This window comes from Hemicordylus capensis, chromosome 3, assembly GCF_027244095.1.
Source record: "Hemicordylus capensis ecotype Gifberg chromosome 3, rHemCap1.1.pri, whole genome shotgun sequence".
In the NCBI taxonomy this organism is placed as follows: domain Eukaryota; kingdom Metazoa; phylum Chordata; class Lepidosauria; order Squamata; family Cordylidae; genus Hemicordylus; species Hemicordylus capensis.
The window spans coordinates 31,859,346-31,880,068 of record NC_069659.1 but is presented as its reverse complement, the minus strand read 5'-3'; the positions used below and the strand labels follow the sequence as shown (position 1 = coordinate 31,880,068).

The 20,723-nt window shown below is 46.6% G+C and overlaps 1 protein-coding gene across 2 annotated transcripts in view; it reads right to left on the bottom strand.

Annotated features, from left to right (window-relative positions):
* DDX10 (DEAD-box helicase 10) overlaps positions 1 to 20,723 on the bottom strand; it is a 300,200-nt gene that overhangs the window by 264,414 nt on the left and 15,063 nt on the right. For both annotated transcript variants that reach the window (XR_008320238.1, XM_053312440.1), the window contains exons 5-9: positions 20,209 to 20,329; positions 14,855 to 15,044; positions 8,395 to 8,521; positions 4,675 to 4,837; positions 3,190 to 3,274 (exon numbers count right to left, since the gene is read on the bottom strand). Coding sequence is in view for 1 of the 2 variants with exons in the window: in XM_053312440.1 (XP_053168415.1) it covers positions 3,190 to 3,274; positions 4,675 to 4,837; positions 8,395 to 8,521; positions 14,855 to 15,044; positions 20,209 to 20,329 (686 nt within the window). In the remaining variant the exon portion in view is untranslated. The remainder of the gene's footprint in view (positions 1 to 3,189; positions 3,275 to 4,674; positions 4,838 to 8,394; positions 8,522 to 14,854; positions 15,045 to 20,208; positions 20,330 to 20,723) is intronic.

Here is a 20,723-nt window from a genome sequence, read left to right as displayed (position 1 = left end):
CCTGTATTTAACCAGTATTTTTATGGAGGCTGCCTTATGTACATAGAAGCTGTATTTAGAGGAAAGCTGGTCTTGTGGTAGCAAGCATGACTTGTCTCCTTAGCTAAGCAGAGTCCTCCCTGGTTGCATATGAATGGGAGACTAGAAGCGTGAACACTGGAAGATATTCCCCTCAGGGGATGGAGTAGCTCTAGGAAGAGCAGAAGGTTTCAAGTTCCCTGCCTGGCTTCTCCAAGACAGGGCTGAGAGGTTGCCTGCAACCTTGGAGAAGCCGCTGCCAGTCTGTGAAAACAATACTGAGCTAGATAGACCAATGGTCTGACTCGGTATATGGCAGCTTCCTATGTTCCCAAGCTATTCTGACAATCACTGAAAACCGGGCAGATGAGCCCAGTGATTCCACAGCGGCTAGCCCACCTAAAAACCCCTAACCCTAAATGAAGTTAATGGAACCGGTTAACAGAGCAACCTCATCCTTTTTATCGTGTGTCAGCTGCGGCTGCCTGCAGCCATGACTGACACACGGGGGGCCGGGGACCCAAGAAAGGCACCACACCCTCACATTGTGCCTTCCAGGGGTTCAGGGGGCCAGGGCGTCAAGTGGCGGTGCTTCCCATCCCCCAGTCGCCCGAGCTCTTTGGCGGAGCCGCAGCTGGGTGCGGGAGCGCATAACCAGAGCATCCACTTGTCTGGGCAGCCAATTCGGCCGCCCAGCAACAAGCAACTGCTTATGTGCAGGGAGAGTGAGCTAAACTAATGACAACAGGAACAGCAACCAGCCTCAGAATTGATAACGAAGACATTGAAGAGGTGGATAGCTTCTGCTTTTTAGGATCGACCATCAACAGTAAAGGATCCAGAAGTCAAGAAAGATGCCGCTGACTAGCACTTGGTAGGGTTGCAATGAAGGCCTTGGAAAGGATATTTAGATGCCATTGACGTGTCTATACCTACAAAGATTAGAATAGTTCAGACAATGGTTTTTGCCGTGACGCTCTATGGATGTGAAAGCTGGACTTTGATGAAGCAAGATAAAAAAAGTACTGATGCTTTTGAACTTTGGTGCTCGAGGAAGTCTTTTGAGGATACCATGGACAGCCAGGAAGACTAACAAATGGATCATAGAACATATCAATCCCGAATTTTCACTCGAGGCACAAATGACCAGTCTCAAACTATCATACTTCGGACACATTATGCAAAAACCCAGCTCCCTAGAGAAGTCCATAATGCTGGGGAAATTTGAAGGAAAGAGAAGAAGAGGGCGACACGCAGCAAGGTGGATGGACTCGATTACAACAGCAATGGACTCACCACTGAGAGACCTTAAAGGCCAAGTTGAAGACAGATCATCCTGGAGAGAATCTATCTATGTGGTCGCGAAGAGTCGACACCGACTTGACAGCATTTAATCAATCAATCAAGATGCATCAATAAATTTCCCAACCAATTCTCTACGAACATGAGCTTATTTTGGAAACGTACAACATACGGGTAGGTCTGTTTTATGTTTAGTTTTTAGAGCCCCAAAGGGGGAAACACACATATTTGATATGGATATATAAGTGAATACTGCAAATATTTGCGTTTTTATTGAATTTCCATTTTTCTTAACCCAAAAAAGCCTCGACAAACTAGAGCACATTTTAAACAGGCCTTTAAAAATTCAAGGAAGTTCACATTTCTATCCCAGTTTTCCAACTCTATAGAGACTCCCTGCTGTCACTCTGTGCTGCTGTCATAAGTGCTAGAAGCTTAATAAATTAAATACGAGAATCTCAATAGCCTGACAAGCAACCACAGAGCGTTTCAGAAACGATGTGCTCTTGTATATCCTCCTTGCCATCTCAGGAGTAAGGCCAACTGAAACAAGAGCCTGACTGAATTAACTGAATTTTTAACAAGATTTGCGAGAGCAAATACTTAATGATAAACAGAGTATTTATATGCAAAGCAGGTATTAAGAACAGGCACAGTGAACGGCCTGGGAACAGATACTGCAGCATTACTGAAGCTAAGCAGGTACAGACCTGATCAGTAATCTGGATGGGAGAGCACTGGGAGACCCATTTCGGAATAGGATATACATATCATAAATATTTTAAAACCCAGATAAAATATACTTGAATCTGCTACTAATGCACAATGTAAGGCAAACAACGTGCTAGACGTGCCAAGATTTCCAGCCAAACTTAGAGGAGGGGAGATACAGCACTTTTGAGATGGAGAGCAGCTACAAGACAGCACCATAACTCTGCCCCAGGGACTGTGGTACTTTAATTCCCCTATTAGCATGTGTTATCTTGGGTGCCTATCAAGACAGGTCTGAAAAAACAGAACCAGAGATACATGGCTCTTTAGTAGGGCTACAACCTTTACTGTATTAGTCAGACTAATTTTATTGTAAGACTTTTGCCAGTGCAGATGGAAGGCCTTCGTTGGGGTCCCCTAAGAGACAGGCAGACATCATTAGTTCTGGAGCTACGGGCAGCTTTCAGGTTTCAATATTACAGATCTGACTAGCATGGGGCATGATGACCCCCCCCCCCGGCCATTTTTAATCTCTCTGATCAGGGTTGCTTTTACTTTCTCGCAAGTTTCTTCCCCTACAAAGCGAGCTTGCTTGCTCCTGCCCACTGCCCGATCCTGCAGGAAAATTATCCAGGAATTCAGGGCTGTTGATGATAACATCTCTTGTTCATCTAACGTTTTTACAAGCTGCCATTCTGTGACTGGCTGCACTTCTCCAAGCTACTATTTTATGCTGGAGGCAACAAAGACTCTTGGCGGGGCGGGGAGGTAGCTCCCAGAAGCCTTAAGTCTCCTCCACTCCTGCTATAGTACCTCCTCCAATATGCTGTGAATTTGGTTTCCATCAGACTATAAATGCAGATGTTATTAGCGGAGAACACATGGACACAGGTGATATCAAAAACCTTCTTCCCTTCAAAAGGTAGGCTAAAAAAAAGTATGGTTTTTTCTTTCAGAATTATTGTTTGGCATGTCTAGATTTAATGGGGTTATCAATTGATGGAAACTCATTTGATCAATCAACTCATATTTGAGTGGAAGCCTAACCTGTCACATGGCAATGGCTTTTAATCTAATCTGATACAGATCTGATGACCTTTCTACAACCTCTGAACAATTTTGCTTTAACAATGAATCAAAAGTAATTTAAGCATATACCTGGCTGTTCTCCCGACTCTGTGAATGTAAGTATTTGCGTCCTCTGGACAGTCAAACTGAATGACCCAGTTCACTGCAGGGAAATCTGCAAAGAGGTGGGAGGAGACGAGCCTTGAATTCAGAAAGCATTTAAAATCCTGCCGTGCAGAAAACAGTTTCTTATTTGGCCATATCATTCGAGACAAATGCTACGCTTCAGATCTATTTTATAGACACTGTACTCAAGAAGACTGTTCACAAAGTGAAATTAATCACAGATATCAGCTTCATTTTTTGTCAGATGGAACTAAAACTAATGGAATCTTCATTTTCCAAGTAATGACAGTAAAATGGAGCATAATTTTGCACTTGGCGGGATAGACAGATCATTTGTGTTTGACAAATTCTAAAGTAATACTAGCCTTTAATTATTTAAACCAGTGATCTTCAACCTTTCCAGAGCCAAGGAGCCACTCCAAGTCCAGATATGCAACTTTGGACTATGTTTTCATTTAGGGGTATTCAAACTTCGAACCCACAATGTTGTTAGAAAACAACTCCCATCATCCCCAGCCACAGTGAATGTTGTAGTCCAACAATGTCTAGGGACCCAAGTTTGAGAGTAAAGTAAAGTTGTGCCGTCGAGTCGGTGTTGACTCCTGGAGACTACAGAGCCCTGTGGTTTACTCTGGTAGAATACAGGAGGTGTTTACCATTGCCATCTACCACACAGTATGAGATGATGCCTTTCAGCACCTCCCTATATCACTGCTACCCCATAAAGGAGTTTCCTATAGTCTAGGAAACATACCAGTGGGGATTCGAACCGGCAACCTCTTGCTCCCTTGGAGCAAATGACTACCCTACTGCACCATTAGGGGGCTCCAAGTTTGAGAATCCCTGTTTTAATTCATTTGGTTTATATATTAGTTTTATTCTCCTTGATCTTTCTCTGTTTCTCTTTCTTTTTCTATTTCCTCCTTTCTGACAATTCCCCTCCCTCCCTTTATCTCCCTCCTCTCTCTCCAAAAGATGGTTGTGGAGGAGAGCTGGTCTTGTGGTAGCAAGCATGACTTGTCCCCATAGCTAAGCAGGGTCTGCCCTGGTTGCATATGAAAGGGAGACTAGAAGCGTGAGCACTGTAAGATATTCCCCTCAGGGGATGGAGCCGCTCTGGGAAGAGCAGAGGGTTCCAAGTTCCCTCTCTGGCATCTCCAAGATAGGGCTCAGAGAGATTCCTGCCTGCAACCTTGGAGAAGCAACTGCCAGTCTGTGAAGACAATACTGGGCTAGATAGACCAATGGTCTTACTCAGTATATGGCAGCTTCCTATGTTCCTATGGTTGTAATAGTGCTAGTACCATTTTATCCAGCTCCCCCCACCACCTCCACTCACTTTGCTATCTGCATAAGTCATAATGCCTGAGCTGTACTGAGGTGCACACACACTGGAGTGCTCACAGCGACAAGGATCAGAAAGAAAAATGAAGATTTGAGACAACTTACCTAGCCCCCGAGCTGCAAGATCTGTAGCAAAGAGAACAGCCGATTTCTTGCGCACAAAATCTTGATAGACCTCCATTCTTTTCATCTGCTGTTGTTTTCCATGAAGGGCCAGTATGGGTAGGCCAGGTCGAAGGCGGCAGAACATTCTAAAGAGATACTGAACCTAGAAACCAATAATTGTTTTGATTGTAAGCTCTTTCATACAGGGAGCTGCCTGTGAATTATGTCTCACTGTAAAGCACAGGGTACATAGCTAATAACACCAAAACAGCACGTGATGTGGAAGGTCTGCTAATGAATCTTCCAGTGTATTTTATATTTACTTTAAATGAGTCATGGAGAGCACTCCAGTCTGCTTGCACTGCTGCAACAGAGAAAATCTTTGGAGGCCCTCCTCTGGGTGTCTCCAATGCCTGAGAGGGAAGATGGCAGAGCGAGCCTTCTCTGCTGTAGAGCCCCCACCTAGGGAACATTCTTCCAGGGTGACTCACCAAATCCCTCAGATGGTTTTCTGGCACACAAGCAGCAGGCTCAGAAGAGAAAGGGGCTTCTGTCATATCAGCTGGGATATGAAGACAGTAAGCAACAGTGGGAGCCCTCTCCTACAGCTCAGAAAGGACTCCTGCTGTTTCCTACCTGTTTCCTACCTACTCAAAAAGGGCCATGGAACTGAGACCTCTGAGGACAACATCTGGTTGGTGCTGGAGGTCCTACTCACCAGAAGGCTGGGAGCAGTTGTCCCTAGCAAACAGATCTACAGATGCCTGCCTGGCACTCAAACGAATAGCTTCTTGGTGCCAGGCCTTCTAACGAAAGACTTTTTATTTGACTCCTTTTATTCCGCTGCTTTGATGATGGTATTGTTTGCTATTGTTTTATTATGCAAAGGAAAAAAGGAAAGGTCATGCCGCTGAGTCGGTGTCAACTCCTGGCGACCACAGAGCCATGTGGTTTTCTTGGTAGAATACAGGAGGGGTTTGCCATTGCCACCTCCAGCACAGTGTGAGATGATGCCTTTCAGCACCTTCCCATATCGCTGCTGCCCAATATAGGAGTTTCCCATATTCTAGGAAACACACCTGCAGAGATTCAAACCAACAGCCTCCTGCTCTGTAGGCAGGTTACTTCCTTGCTGTGCTATTAGGTGGCTCATATATCTTCTTTCATGCGAACTACCTTGGAAATACTTATTGAAGCGTAATACCTATAAGAGCCTTGACTATCACAAGGGTAATGTTCCATGGAAATACCACAAAAGTTAAAACCGTGATAGTCAAAAAATCTTGAATATCTTGATAGACTTTAGACCTTAAACCTAATCTGAAAAATGAGGTTCAGTTCCTGGGAGTACCTGATAAGCAGCATGGGCTGCTTGTTCACTTTAACTTTTAAATCCCCAAACCCACATATAAGCATCCCACAGCTGCGGGCTTGGGGGCTTAAATCCCCAGCCCATTCTCAGCTGAGAAGCAGCGCAGGCTGCTCTTTCACAATACATAGGTTTAGTTATGGAAATAGTTTTAGACATTTGTGGGATTAGGTATTTAAAATTTAAATTCCAACCAGAAACCGCCGCAAAAGACCAAAACTTGCCCCAACTAAATTTGTGTACCAGGAAGTTGACCACAAAAAGTCAAAACCGCAGAAGCTAAACCCACAGTATCTGCAGGTCTCCTGTATATAAACGTATTAAATATACAAATGAATTAAAAGCTATTGCGGGGGAGCTAATCCTGTAATGCCATTCACACCCACTTTCCACCAGTGCCCTGCTCCAATCAAATTCAGAATTTGCAACAGCTTCACACACTGTGTAATTCCTGCGCATACAGGCACAGGAGTGACTCCCACTTTTGCCCAGTCAATCCAGTAGCAGCCAAAACCTCAGTGTGCCTTTGCATGTCTCCTTTGCGTTTGCAGTGGATGCAACAGCTGCTGCTGCTGCCCCCCTACATGTGTGCACAAATGTAACACCCACACCCATCTCCTCCACTCCCTCTTCCTCTACAGCAGCAACATTTAACACCACCATCTGCCTCAGTGCCAACCCTCCTATCTCTATCACATGTCACTGACAAAAGAGTATGAAAACCAGGAAGAGAATTGATATACTGGCAGTAGAGTATAGAGAGTGTCCACTGTACTTTACTGGCCTTTCATCATTTATTCTTCCACTTCCTTTTTTGCCATTACCAGCCTGGCAAGGGAAGTAGGAAAGGTGCACCCTGGGCTGGGAAGAGGAGGTAGCAACAGAGGACCATCTCAAAGAAGCTCTTTGGGGAGCACGGGCTGTGCCACCACTCTGCAAAGAGCCACTTTGATGGTGGCAGGAAGCAGAGGGAGGCAGGGGGTATCTTGACACTCCCGTGTCACCCCAAAAAACTGGCTGCTTGAGGCAATCCCCATGAATTCACCTCATGGGAGGAATGCACCTAAGCCTCTCTAAATCTCTTCAATCAACAGAATGATAATCTCTTCAAAAAAGAAAATGCAGTGATAAACATATGCCTAGATTGTGGTATGAAGTACTACAAGATAGGGCTCTTGGGGGAAATTCCTGAACACAGGAAACTAGGGCTACAAACCATGGCTTCTTGTTATAAGGCCAAACTTCAAGCTCAGAGGAGGAGATGCAAGCTTCCTTTCATGGTTTGAAATGAACTTTCCCCTCCTGTTTTATATGAACCCCAAAAACATGGATTTGTTCAATCCACAGTTCATTAACACATAACTAACACACAAAGGTTCCCCACTTTCAAATGAAATGGGAAACTGTGAATGGAAGCTTTCAATCTCTTCTCCTCATGGGTAAAAGGGAGAGGGGAGCATGTGTAGTAATGTTTCTTTGTGTGAAGCATTTCTTCATGAGAGTTCTCTGAAGCAATATAGTTGAGATATGGGTTTACCATCTCTTCTTTAGTCTGCAAGAACTAGGCCTAAATCAAATTTATACAAAGTTAACATAAGAAATCCAATTTCAAGCTTAATCCTGGGTAGGGATGTGCACGGAACCGGGTAGGGGAAGTTCGAATGGGGGGGTGGACTTTAAGGGCATGGAAGAGTACACTTATCCCCCACCCCCTCCGCTTTTCTGGTGCTCCGTTAACAAAGGGTCCATCAGGGCAGCAGCGCACCTCCCTGCTGCCCCGTCCCCTTGGGGGATGTCCCCTCGTTCAAACCAGTTCCATGCACATCCCTAATCCTGGGCACCCTTAAAGCATGTCAACTCAAACTGTTCTGCAAATGAAGTGACTAACATATTATTTCACACCTCAGGGTTCTCTCCAACAATAAGACACATCCATCACCAACCTTGTGTGTGAGATTTTTCTCATAACAACAAACTATGGGCTCTCTTGTTTTAAAGCAGGGCTGCACAACTTCAGCCCTCCTGCTGATGTTACGCTACAGTTTCCACAATCCCCGAATACCATCTACTGTGGCTGGGGATGATGGGAACTGTAGTCCAAAAACAGCTGGAGGGCTGAAGTTGTGCAGCCTTGTTTTAAAGTGTTTTAACATATGCCTTCTCTTTTGACACAGAAAATAATTTTGGCAGCTAGTTTAATTCATAACACAAGATCCCTTATCTGAACATCTAACATGAACAATAGTTATCTGTTTAATTACTTGTTTATTTTGAAGATTTCTTGACAAGTTATAGGAGCTAGGAAAGTATATATATCTTGTTGCATTTTATTATATCGATATATGAAATACCTCTTTACAGCTTGCAAAAAATACAATACTCTTCTTATTCAGGTGACTTCTCAGAAAGGAATACAACATGGTGATTTTTTTATGCAGCTCACACACAACGTAGTTCTGTTCCAAAGTTGCTGGGGTACTAAAAAAAAAAATTTAAAAAATTAAATGATAAACATGAGGTATTCTCCTAATGGCGCAGCGGGGAAGTAACTTGCCTAGGGACCAAGAGATTGCTGGTTCGAATCCCCACTGATATGTTTCCCAGGCTATAGGACTATGACCTTCATGCCTTGGGTGACCATACTGGGAGTATACTTCCCGGCGTACTTCGCTCATCCTCCCAGGAACACCCCCTCACCATGATGAGGCAGCATAGCAGGACTCTGGGTCCTGCCATTATCCTTACTTAATGATAATAAAGTAAAGTTGTACCATCAAGTCAGTGTCGACTCCTGGCGACTACAGAGCCATGTGGCTTTCTTCGGTAGAATACAGGAAGGGTTTACCATTGCCATCTCCCATGCAGTATGAGATGAAGCCACTGCCAGTCTGTGTAGACAATACTAAGGTAGATGGAACAATGGTCTGACTCAGTATAAGGCAGCTCCCAATGTCCCTAAGTCAACAATAAGTTGTAAAGTTGTGGGACTATGTTTCCCAGACTATGGGAAACACCTATATCGGGCAGCAGCGATATAGGAAGATGCTGAAAGGCATCATCTCATTCTGCATGGGAGATGGCAATGGTAAACCTCTCCTGTATTCTACCAAAGACAACCACAGGGCTCTGTGGTCGCCAGGAGTCGACACCAACTCGACGACACAACTTTACAGCTCTTCTTGGACTACAACTCCCATCATCCTTAGCTGCAGTGGCCAAAAGGCAGGGATTACGGGAGTTGTAGTCCAGCATCTGCTCTTGTACAGGGCTCTTGGTCCTCCTGGATTGCACACCATAGGAGTGGGGACTCTCAGAGGCCTCCAGAGATGGCTATTGCCTGCCATCCTACTGGCCAAAATGATCAGTCCTACAGCAAAGGAAAGGGTAGGTTTCCTCCTTCATACATCAACCAACAGACTTGATTACACTATCAGTCTCTGAACTGGCAGCAAATCAACCCCTCACAGATGCTCACTCAGCTATATGGACAGCCTAGATTAATGTCTATACGAGATGCAGATTGTACTCTAGGTCCAATTCTTTTAAGTTAACCACTATTGTGCCTTGTTCTACTGAGTCTCCCTCACCTCTTCCCTTCTCCATCCTCCTGCTTACACCCCTATTAGGTTTGATTGGCATTGTAGAACAAAACAAAGCTGGTCTATGGGAGGAGAGCTGGTAGAAAGCATGGATTGTCCACTTTGCTAAGCAGGATCCACCCTGGTTTGCATTTGAATGGGAGACTACATGTGTGAGCACTGTAGGATATTCCCCCCAAGGGACAGGGCCACTCTGGAAAGAGCATCTGCATGCAAAAGGTTCCAAGTTCCCTCTCCGGCACCTCCAAGATAGGGCTGAGAGGGACTCCTGCCTGCAACCCTGGAGAAGCTGCTGCCAGTCTGTGAAGACAATACCGAGCTAGATGGAACAATGGTCTGACTCAGTATAAGGCAGCTTCCTAGTCCCTATGTAATGGCAGGGGGGAAATAATTATACATAAGGAAGTTGTAACCTGCCCCTAACACTGGTCATGAGGCAGGCTAGAAATGTGTAAATATATATTTTGCCAAATTATGCTGTCTAGAGCAGAGGCATCCAAGCTGTCTTTTAAAAAAGTATTTTCCTTACAACATTAAACAGGTATTTATGCATATGAACATATGAAGTGGCCTTATACAGAGTCAGATCTTTAGCCCATCTAACCCAGGACTGTCAACTCTGACTGGCTGTGGCTCTTCAGGGTCTCAGGAGAAAGTCTTTTCGAGAAAGTATTTTAACCCGGGATACATGGGGTTGAAACTGAGGTCTTCTGCATGCAAAACATGCGCTCCTTCAGTGAGCTACTGCAAAAAGAAATATCACAACCTGCAGGTTATCAGCTGCAACAAAGCAGGGGTGCATTCTAATCAGACTGCACACCAGCACACAACATAGTATGATTAACATCTCCCTTAACTTACTGCTCAGTTAAAACAAGAGAGATAGAGGATACAAAGATTCCCCTCTAAAAAAACCCACTTAAGATATTTCATTATCTTCTCCCACTAAGCATGGAACTATTAAAAATCTCTCCATTGCTTTACTGAAGATGCGACCTTTTTTTGCTGAAATTACAGTGCTCTGTAATTATCTGATTCAAGCCACTGCTCTGTAAATTATGCAACTCTTGCTGCTGCCTTGTAATAATCTTGCTTGAACTTTCCCCTGTTCTGCTAAGCTGTGAAATACTGTTTTCTCAAGACAGTTAATTCCTGTGGAAAAATAAAACTGAATTTATTTGTGCTTCATTTTATTGTCTAATTTAAGCTCCTAAAATATTTCAAGAGGAGGAGAAAGGTTCTCACAAATACATTAATCTTTTTCCCCCATTGGGTAGGGGGGACCTACAAGCATGTACACAAAATCAGAAATAAAATCCTTGAAGGGAGGTTTGCCTGTGCTAAATTTAGATCAACAGTTGGGTAGCCAAATGGAGGGGGGAGGGGGGAGGAGGTTCAAATAAATACCCAAGCAATTTCCTTTGGCAGGTAGGCAACTTTGCCAAGGCAGGAGTTCTCACACCTGAATTCCCAGATGATGACAAACTACAACTCCCATCATCCCCAGTCAAATCCCCAGCACAGGCAGCACACCAACAGTGGGGGACCCAAATTTGAGAATCCCGAATTAAGCTAAAGGTTCATCTACACTCGTGATCTTCACTGTTTTTCAAACAGGGGCCACTTGGGCAAAAACCTTCAATGGGAGAGTCATTTCCCACGGCGCTGACCTCTGCCCAGCACTGCAGTTTTCTCAGAGCTGGGCAGGCCCTTTAAGAGAGATGGAGCCCAGTCTTAAGAGCTCTATGGGGAAAGCGGCTACACTTCCTAGCACTCTGCGAGGCTCTCCACACAAGCAGTGTGGAGAGCCTTACCAGGCTCTGCAGGGAGAGCGAACTTAACCCGCTCTCCCCGCAGACAAACAGGGAACCAGTAGAGGCAGCGGGGATCAGGGGACACCTGGCCCCCGGAAGTCCAAGGATACCCCACACAAGAGGCCAGGAGGCTGCTTGTAGCCTCCCAGTCAGGGGTCTACTCGTGCAGCGGCACACAATCCATTTAAGGGGGGGATATAAGCGGACTAACCACCAGGAGCCGTATGACTCCAGTCGGTTCCTACAACTGCAGGAAAGCAGGCTGGGCTCCCTTAGCCCACTTTCCTGCGGTCATGGGAAGAGCCTCTGTGCATGCCTTCCAAAGTGGTGCTGGGGCTCAAGAGGGCTCTGTTTCTCTTAAATGATCCCCGCCAGCAGTGAGCAAAGTGCAGTTCCCACTGACCAGTGGGAACCGTCACCTCTGCATGGTGCTGGGGCAACTGTACAGAGTATTCAGCTTTGGGACCTTTAAGGACCTCCTCTCCTTTAAGAGAGGAGAGCTGGTCTTGTGGAAGTAAGCATGACTTGTCCCCTTAGCTAAGCAGAGTCTGCCCTGGTTGCATATGAAAGGGAGACTAGAAGTGTGAGCACTGTAAGATATTCCCCTTAGGGGATGGAACCACTCTGGTAAGAGCATCTAGGTTCCCAGTTCCCTCCCTGGCTTCTCCAAGATAGGGCTGAGAAAGACTCCTGCCTGCAACCTTGGAGAAGCTGCTGCCAGTCTGTGAAGACAATACTGAGCTAGATAGACCAAGGGTCTGACTCAGTATATGGCAGCTTCCTATGTTCCTATGACCGCACTTAGGATTGATGGAGGGTGCCACTGACATGGCTCCCAGGCCATACAATGAAAAACACTGATCTACCATACAATGAACAACAAACAGAGAAGAAAAAAGTTTGTTGTAAGAAGAACTATTTCACACTTTAACATTAGCTTGCTCTTTCTGAATGTGTACATAACAAAGTATTATTAAGCAGCATCTGAATGCGCAGTTTGTTTCACAAACAACTCAGCAACTCTTACAACAGCACTGTGTGGTACATCAGTATTACTGTAGATGGGGGTTGAGGAGGAGAGGTTTGCCCAAGACCATTGCTTAAGCCTGTGGCAGAATCTGAACCAGGATCCTCCTGGTTCACAACTCAGTCTATTCACCATTGCGGTCAATGTGCTCTCAATATGTAAGAATATAAAAAGCAGCCCTACTGGATCAGAACCAAAACGTCCATCTAAGCTAGCATCATGTTTTCTATAAGTTCCAATCAGATGTCTCTAGCAATCTTAGGAATGGAACTTCTAGGCCAGGGGTTCCCAACCTGTGGTACTCCAGATGTTGCTGAACTACAGTTCCCATCATCCCCAGCTACAATTTATTATGGCTGGGGATGAAGAGAGATGTAGTTAAAGCAACATCTGGAGTACCACAGGTTGGGAACCCCTGATCTAGGCAACAGCTTTTCCTTTCCACCGGCCCAGCAACTGGTATACAAAGGTTCACTGTCCCTAAAGATGGAACAGGGAACTATTATTTTGGAAATATTATTTTGAGATGAAAGCTGGTCTTGTGGTAGCAAGCATGACTTGTCCCCTTAGCTAAGCAGGGTCCACCCTGGTTGCATATGAATGGGAGACTAGAAGTGTGAGCACTATATGATATTCCCCTTAGGGGATGGAGCTGCTAGTTCCCAGTAGGGATGCGCATGGTCTGGAGCAGTCCGGACCGGCACCGAAGGGGGGCCTTCCTTTTAGGGCAGGGAGGGCTTGCTTACCCCTCCCGCCTCTTAGCCCCCTCCAGCGCCCGTATTCTATTGTATAATTGGGGCGCTGGAAACCAGCCGCCCCAGCCGCCCCTCCCGCGAGCGGATTAGGGGCAAAGGAAAGCTACTCCCGCCCTCCCCCCGAGTGCTCACCACGTTTGCCAAAAAAAGAGAGGAGCTCGCGAACAGAGCTCCTCTCTTGCCAAAGTCTCCGGCCCAACTGGGGCCTTGGGCGCGCGCGCGCGCGATAGGACTCCTCAGCTAATGGAACTTTCTCCAGAGGCCCGGTCTACCCGCCGGGAAGAAGCCGGGTAGACTGGGCCTCCGGAGAAAGTTCCATTAGCTGAGGAGTCCTATCGCGCGTGCGCACGCGCCCAAGGCCCCAGTTGGGCCGGAGACTTTGGCAAGAGAGGAGCTCTGTTCGCGAGCTCCTCTCTTTTTTTGGCAAACGTGGTGAGCACTCGGGGGGAGGGCGGGAGTAGCTTTCCTTTGCCCCTAATCCGCTCGCGGGAGGGGCGGCGGAGGCGGCTGGGGCGGCTGGTTTCCAGCGCCCCAATTATACAATAGAATACGGGCGCTGGAGGGGGCAAAGAGGCGGGAGGGGTAAGCAAGCCCTCCCCGCCCTAAAAGGAAGGCCCCCCACCCGGACCCAGACCGGCCAAGTCCGAACCAGTCTGGAAGTTCAGAGGCCTTTAGAATGGCCTCCAGACCGGTTCGGACACACCCCTAGTTCCCAGCAGCTAGGCTCCAAGTTCCCTCCCTGGCTTCTCCAAGATAGGGCTGAGAGAGATTCCTGCCTGCAACCTTGGAGAAGCCGCTGCCAGTCTGTGAAGACAATACTGAGCTAGACAGACCAATGATCTGACTCAGTATATGGCAGCTTCTTATGTTCCTATGTTTCGTTTGCTATGCACACCACTTTCAGTTTTGGTTTTTTGGTTGAAAAACAGTATATAATTGATAACAACCAACCAACCACCTCCAAAAAAAATTAAAAAGGGGGTGGGGGGATGTTCTCTGTCTCAAAAAAGCTCCCAGAATCCTAATATAAAAGAGATGCAAAGGAAACACCAAACCAACCATCACCACAAGGGATGCTATGCTGGGAGGAACAGAGATGGTTGCTGTACCCCTGATAAATTTAAGGGAGCCACCGCTTTAAAAAGATGCTTCTTGTCCTGTTAGCAGGGGTGACACATTTGCTCTTTAAATTTTGTCACATGCCAAGCCTTTGGGATGAGGGTGGGCTGGAACAAATCAAAACTACTTGGCCTGGCTTCTGACAGTCATAGTTAGACAGGTTTCATCTGTTTTAAATCAGCTGTTTTATATACTTACTTAAGCTTACACGTCCCAGCCTGGAGGCCAAAAACTTATATATCAAAGTGATTTGTAACACGCACAGTATTTAAAATGACAGAGCAGGAGCTGAAGCAAAGAACTCCATGACTCCACTTCTACTGACCAGATTGGTTTTCTTTATGTTTGCTTACTTCAATTTTCTGGCCTGCTTTATCACAAGGCCTCAGGGTGGATAACAAGACTTTTCCCCTCATTCCACAAACAGATACAGAATGTAGAGAAATAGTGCAACACTCTTATTCCTTTGAAGTCTAAGTAGGAAGAGTTATGCCTACCTGAACTTTGCTTTTTCATGCACCCAGACGTATTCCGGATCTTTCAAGCTCAACCGCGCCAGGTCCTTCACAGATTTGGTTTGCGTTGCTGAGAACAGCAGAGTCTGTCGTTTCTTGGGAAGGTTTTCTATGATTGCATTCATCGTATCAGCAAAGCCCATGTCCAAAATTCTGTCGGCTTCATCAAGTACTGGAATGAGAAAGGCTGGCTGGAGGGGAATTGGATTTTTCTTTTTCTTTTAAAGCTCCTAATCTTCGGTAAGACTAATTTCCACATATCCTGCTGATATGTTTCTGGGCAAAGTACAAAGTGCTAGTTATTACCTTTAAAGCCCTGAATGGCTTAGGGTCCAGGTTACCCAAGAGAGCACTTTTCTCTACAAGATCCTCTCCACTCATTAAAATCATCAGGAGGGATCTGTCTTCAGGTGTAACCTGGAATTGGGCCTTCTCAGTTGTCACTCCTCTGTTGTGGAACGCACTCCCCATGGATATCAGAGGATTATCTTCCTTGGAGGCCTTCAGGAGAGCCTTAAAGACCTATCTTTTTAGGCTGGCTTTTAATCATCCCTAGTTTGAATTTTAATTTTAATGAGTTTTAATCTGCTTTAAATACTTTCTGATATTGTTTTATTACGTGTTTTTTAATTTAATGTAAACTGCCCTGAGCCACTTTAGGAATGGCAGTATATAATAACAACAACAGCAATTATTTATATACTGCTTTTCAACAAATGTTTCCAAAGCGGTTTACATAGAGAAATAATATATAAATAAGATGGATCCCTGTACCCAAAGGGCTCACAATCTAAAAGAAACATAAGATAGACACCAGCCACAGTCACTGGAGGTACTGTGCTGGGGGTAGATAGGGCCAGTTGCTCTCCCCCTGCTAAATAAACAGAATCACCAATCACCATGTTAAAAAGATGACTCTTTGCCCAGTTACCAAATAAATAAATAAATAAATACAAACATACATTCTCCCAAATCCACACAAGGAGAAATTTGTTGGTGTTAGCCCATGTGTTCTCAACCACACTCTGAGGACCTGAGATCACTCAAAAAGGCCTTGTTACAGGCAGCCCTGCTGGAATCTGGTCGGTGCTTTAAAAGGTCAAAGCGTTCTACATCTTGGCACCTTCACTGCGGAAACACCCTCTGAGAGGGGTGTGTCCAGTCTGCTTGCTTCAAGCTTCTAAAAAAAGGAAGGAAAGAGGCCAAGACACTCTTTTTTAAAAGCTGCTTCTTGTCGGGAGCTGCAGGGAACGGCTATCGGACTCACATATGAGTCGGACATGCCCGTTCAAGATGCACCAAGCGCATCTTCTGGTGTCCTGGGGGGGATGCCATTGCGGGGCATGCACCAGACTCGGCAGGCGGCCACACCCAAGGGAAAGAGGCAAGAGACTGAATGGAGGGCAACACCAGGTGTAACCCCACAGAAATCAAGAGTGCTCCCGCCAGAGGCCCTGCCCCACAGGAAATGTGCCCAATGTGCCTTCAGCCATTTAAAGGCTGTTCGGCTGATGATTAAGGCCAGCAGCAGAGCTGGGAAGCTCTCCTGGGAATCTGGCAGCAAATACTGGCAGGGAGAAGGGGAGTAAGGTGTTGTCTCCCTCCCCTTGCTCAGATACCTACACCGAGGCCTAAGCAGATGCTAAAGAGAGGCAAGGAGCCAGGAGGCTTCACACTTCCCAACACTCTGAAGTGTGGTTTTTTAAGACACTCTTTTAGACCTTTTTACAAAGCCTGTTGTAATCCAGACTGACATTGCTTTTATTGGGATGGCTAGGTCTCTTCATCCATTTGGGTTGGCTTCCATGGCTGCTTTGAGATTTCATTTGTAAGATCTGATATTCCACCTTCCGCTCTAACTGAGCAGCTCATGATAAAGCAGCCACAGACGCATCAAATTATAGCAAAACACCAAAACCAGCAAGAATTTTAAAAAATGGAGAAGTCAGCAGCAATTTATCACTAAACGTAGTAAAAGATCTAGATAATTTTTGTTTTAAGCCTGCCTACCTTGAATATGATTAAAATACTCAGCACTAAGTATATCTATCTGGGAAGAGATTTCTACAAGTAGGACCTCATCACTACAAGGGCACTTTCCCCAGCTGCCACACCTCCGATGGCTGGGGCTCCTATAGAAGGACCTCGGAAGATGACTTCAAAATATGGGCAGGAGTGGGCAGTTCTTAAGATGCCCTCAAGCATTCAGATCTTCTTAATCATTATTTTACTGTACTCTCCTCAGGCCTTTTTGCAATGGTGTTCAAATTGTGATAAGCTGCTTTAGCAGCCAACTCTTTGGATGAAAAGAGGAGAACAACAAAAATTAAATATATCAGGCTGCTTTACGGCAACAAGTCCTGCAAGAATCACAAGCATGTTTTCACCTGACCTCTTCAGCTTTTGCCTTAAACATTCCTCCCAGCAAACCCACTTCCAGATCACTGAATTCATATCATATGTTCCCCTAATCTGTGACAAACAAAATAGAACGAGCATAAGTGTGTGGCAGTCAAGGCCAGGCAGCTCACACTATCTGCTCCTGAAGAGACCACCATTGGCCTGAAAGAAGGCCCCCCTCCCCAGCACCCCAAAAAAGACAGAAGAAGAGACTCTCCCTCTTACCTTCCCTGCATTAATTGGCAATTGCTAATTTGTTGCAGCAGGTATATTGCTTCCTTTCTTCCTGCCTACTGCTTATCTTGAGAGAAAAGTATTTAAGCACTGCTGTGATACTTGATTTGATAAGCAAATGATGATGGTGTTTCTACATTGAAACCGTTTTTGTTTTAACTTGTGACATCTGGAATTTTATTTTTGCGTAATAAAGAGGTCTGAGTGGAAGAATTGCTTAGAGCCAATATGTGCATAGCATCGCCAACTTATCCAGAGACACTTAGGCCAGGGACCTCCTGGAGAGATCTCATATAGCCTGAGAGAATTCAGATGTTTTATTCTTTTGACTTTTGTTTTAATAGTTTAAAATTATAAACAAACATGCATGGGGGGCCCCCTCTAACTATGAGGTAAAGAAATAGAATCATAAGCATATCTATGATCCCCAAGCAAGTCACACCAGATCTGCATACTCAATACAGTTTCATCTTGCACTCTTCTTTCAACAAGCTCCAATAGCATCTTCCCACCAATGACCAAACAATTAGCCTGGAGAAATGGGGCGTGGGGGTAGAATTTGACTCTTCTGCCTGGTTAGTGTCATGAGATCAGTCCCGACTAGAGACTCCCAAGTCCTGAAGAGGCAGGGCCAGCACCACTCTAAGGTAGGGGTGTGCACGGACCCGCCAACTGCGGTCCGGCACTGGGGTGGGGGGTACCTTTAAGAGCAGCGGGCTGGTTTCCCGCCAGCACTGGGATTTTTGTCAAGCAACATCAGGGAAGGGGCGGCAGGGAGGTGTCCTGCCGCCCCAATTACTCATAGGATTACGGTGCCACAGTGGGAAAGCGGCAGGAGGGGTAAGTAAACCCTCCCGCCGCTCTTAAAGGTACCCCCCCACCAGAATCGAACCGCCCAGGTCCGGACCGGTCCGGAGGCCTTTTCAATGGCCTCCGGACCGGTCCGGGCCCATCCCTACTCTAAGGCATGTGCACATGCATGCACTCACAAGGTTTTTGATATCTGCTCAGTTAATTTTAGATCCCACTCAGGTCGAATCAGGAAGGCCTCACTCTGAATGCACATGCACACACACTGCCTTGATACAGCCACCCAGAACAAGACTCATTCTGCACAGAGATGAAAAAAATTACAGGGGCCACTGGCCAGCACTAGAGTCAGCCCCAGACCTCGACACTAGGCTAGAGCCTGAGAGAGCTCCAGGGATGGAGCCTCTCAAGACAGTACCTGCAGAGCTGAAAACCACCCCGCCCCCCAAAAGTGACACTCTTGGAATATGAGCTCCTGGGGGACCCAACTCATTCTATGCCACCATCCTTCCTGATATCCGTGTATCAATGTCAGTGACAGACTAGGCACGATCAGTTGCAGTGGAGTACCAGACTTCAGGGAGAGGACTGCCTCTTTTAAGGTTGCTGCTCTCCAGGCAGGGAGGTGGAGCCCAACTGGGGCAGACTAAGCTCAGAAGGACGTAAGAACTCAGTCTATCTGTGGCTGTTGTTGGATCAATGAGTCCCATGATGCTAGCCTAACCAACCCTGCCTTGCCTCATTAGCCAGCAAACCTCGGGGGCTCCATGCCACAGGACAGGATTGAGCTGCTGGAATGGGACTATAAGAACTAAGCCACATGAACAGGTGTGTCCACCTTGACTAGTGATGTGCACGGTCCGGAGAAGTCCGGACCGGCACCGAAGGGGGGCCTTGTTTTTAGGGCGGGGAGGGCTTGCTTAGCCCTCCCGCCTCCTTGCCCCCGCCAGCGCCCGTATTTTCTAGTATAGGGGTGCTGGAAACCAGCCGCCCCCCCCCCCACCGCCGCTGCCGCGGCGGCGAAAGAACTCCCCATGCCAGCCCTCCCTCCCTCCCAGCTAGCTGCCCGCCCGCCCTCCCGCCCTCCCGCCCGCTGCTCACCGGATAGTAAACTAGAGGAGCTCCGGCACAGAGCTCCTCTCGTTTGGAAGGCCTCCGGCAGAATGGTGTTTTGCACGCGCCACAAAGCACGCCGTTCGCCGGAGGCCCGGTCTACCTGCTGGGAAAGGGCCGGGTAGACCGGGCCTCCGATCGCTGGGTAGACCGGGCCTCCGGCGATCGTAGGCCCGGTCTACCCAGCGCGCGCAAAACACCATTCTGCCGGAGGCCTTCCAAACGAGAGGAGCTCTGTGCCGGAGCTCCTCTCGTTTACTATCCGGTGAGCGGGTGAGCAGCGGGCGGGAGGGCGGAAGGGCGGGCGGGCAGCTAGCTGGGAGGGAGGGAGGGCTGGCATGGGGAGTTCTTTCGCCGCTGCCGCGGGGGGGGCGGCTGGTTTCCAGCGCCCCTATACTAGAAAATACGGGCGCTGGCGGGGGCAAGGAGGCAGGAGGGCTAAGCAAGCCCTCCCGCCCTTAAGGGCATACCCCCCACCCGGACCTGAACCAGGCAGGGCCGGACCGGTCCGGCAGTTCGGCCATTCTTTGGAATGGCCGCCGGACCGGTCCGGGCACACCACTAACCTTGACTTCCATTTCAGATAAAGGTCCATGCATGCTCTGAAGATAGATATATGTAATTTTTTCCAAGAAGCGACAGATTCATATATGCATCAGAGTTTTTGTGGTATTTCAGGCAACAGCAAAGGCTTTCACTGTAGAGAACCCCATATCTGAACAGAACAGAATTCACATTAAACCCATACAGAAAAACGTTCCATCCAACATGTTACTTACTTAGCATTTGTAGATCAGAGGCATGGAAATATGATGTTTCATCCATGTGCTGTAAAAGCCGACCAGGAGTACATATGAGTATATTTATATTGTGGATTCTGTTTGATTCTTGTTTCAGATCCTGAAATATGAAACAGATTTGGGGATTAAGATGCATCATTTTGGATTATACACCTCACACACAGGGAGCTCTGCTGTAAACAAACAAACCAATTGAGCTGCAGCTGCTCACAGCACAGGTCTTGGAATCATGCCCGTGTGATTACACACCTTTTGCATGAATATACATCTCTCATGATGGCATGGAGAAAATCACTAGGTCTATAGAAGGTGCAACTACATGCAGAAAACTTTCCAGATTAGATTACAGCAGTTCCTAATCAAGGTATTTCCAACAGACACATTGCAGCTTGTTTTCATGCCCGCCAATGTCAGAACCAGCATTTTAGATATAGAAACTGTAATTAACTGTTGCAGAGATGGGGCCCTTTTGCTGTATGACTGAATTATCACTT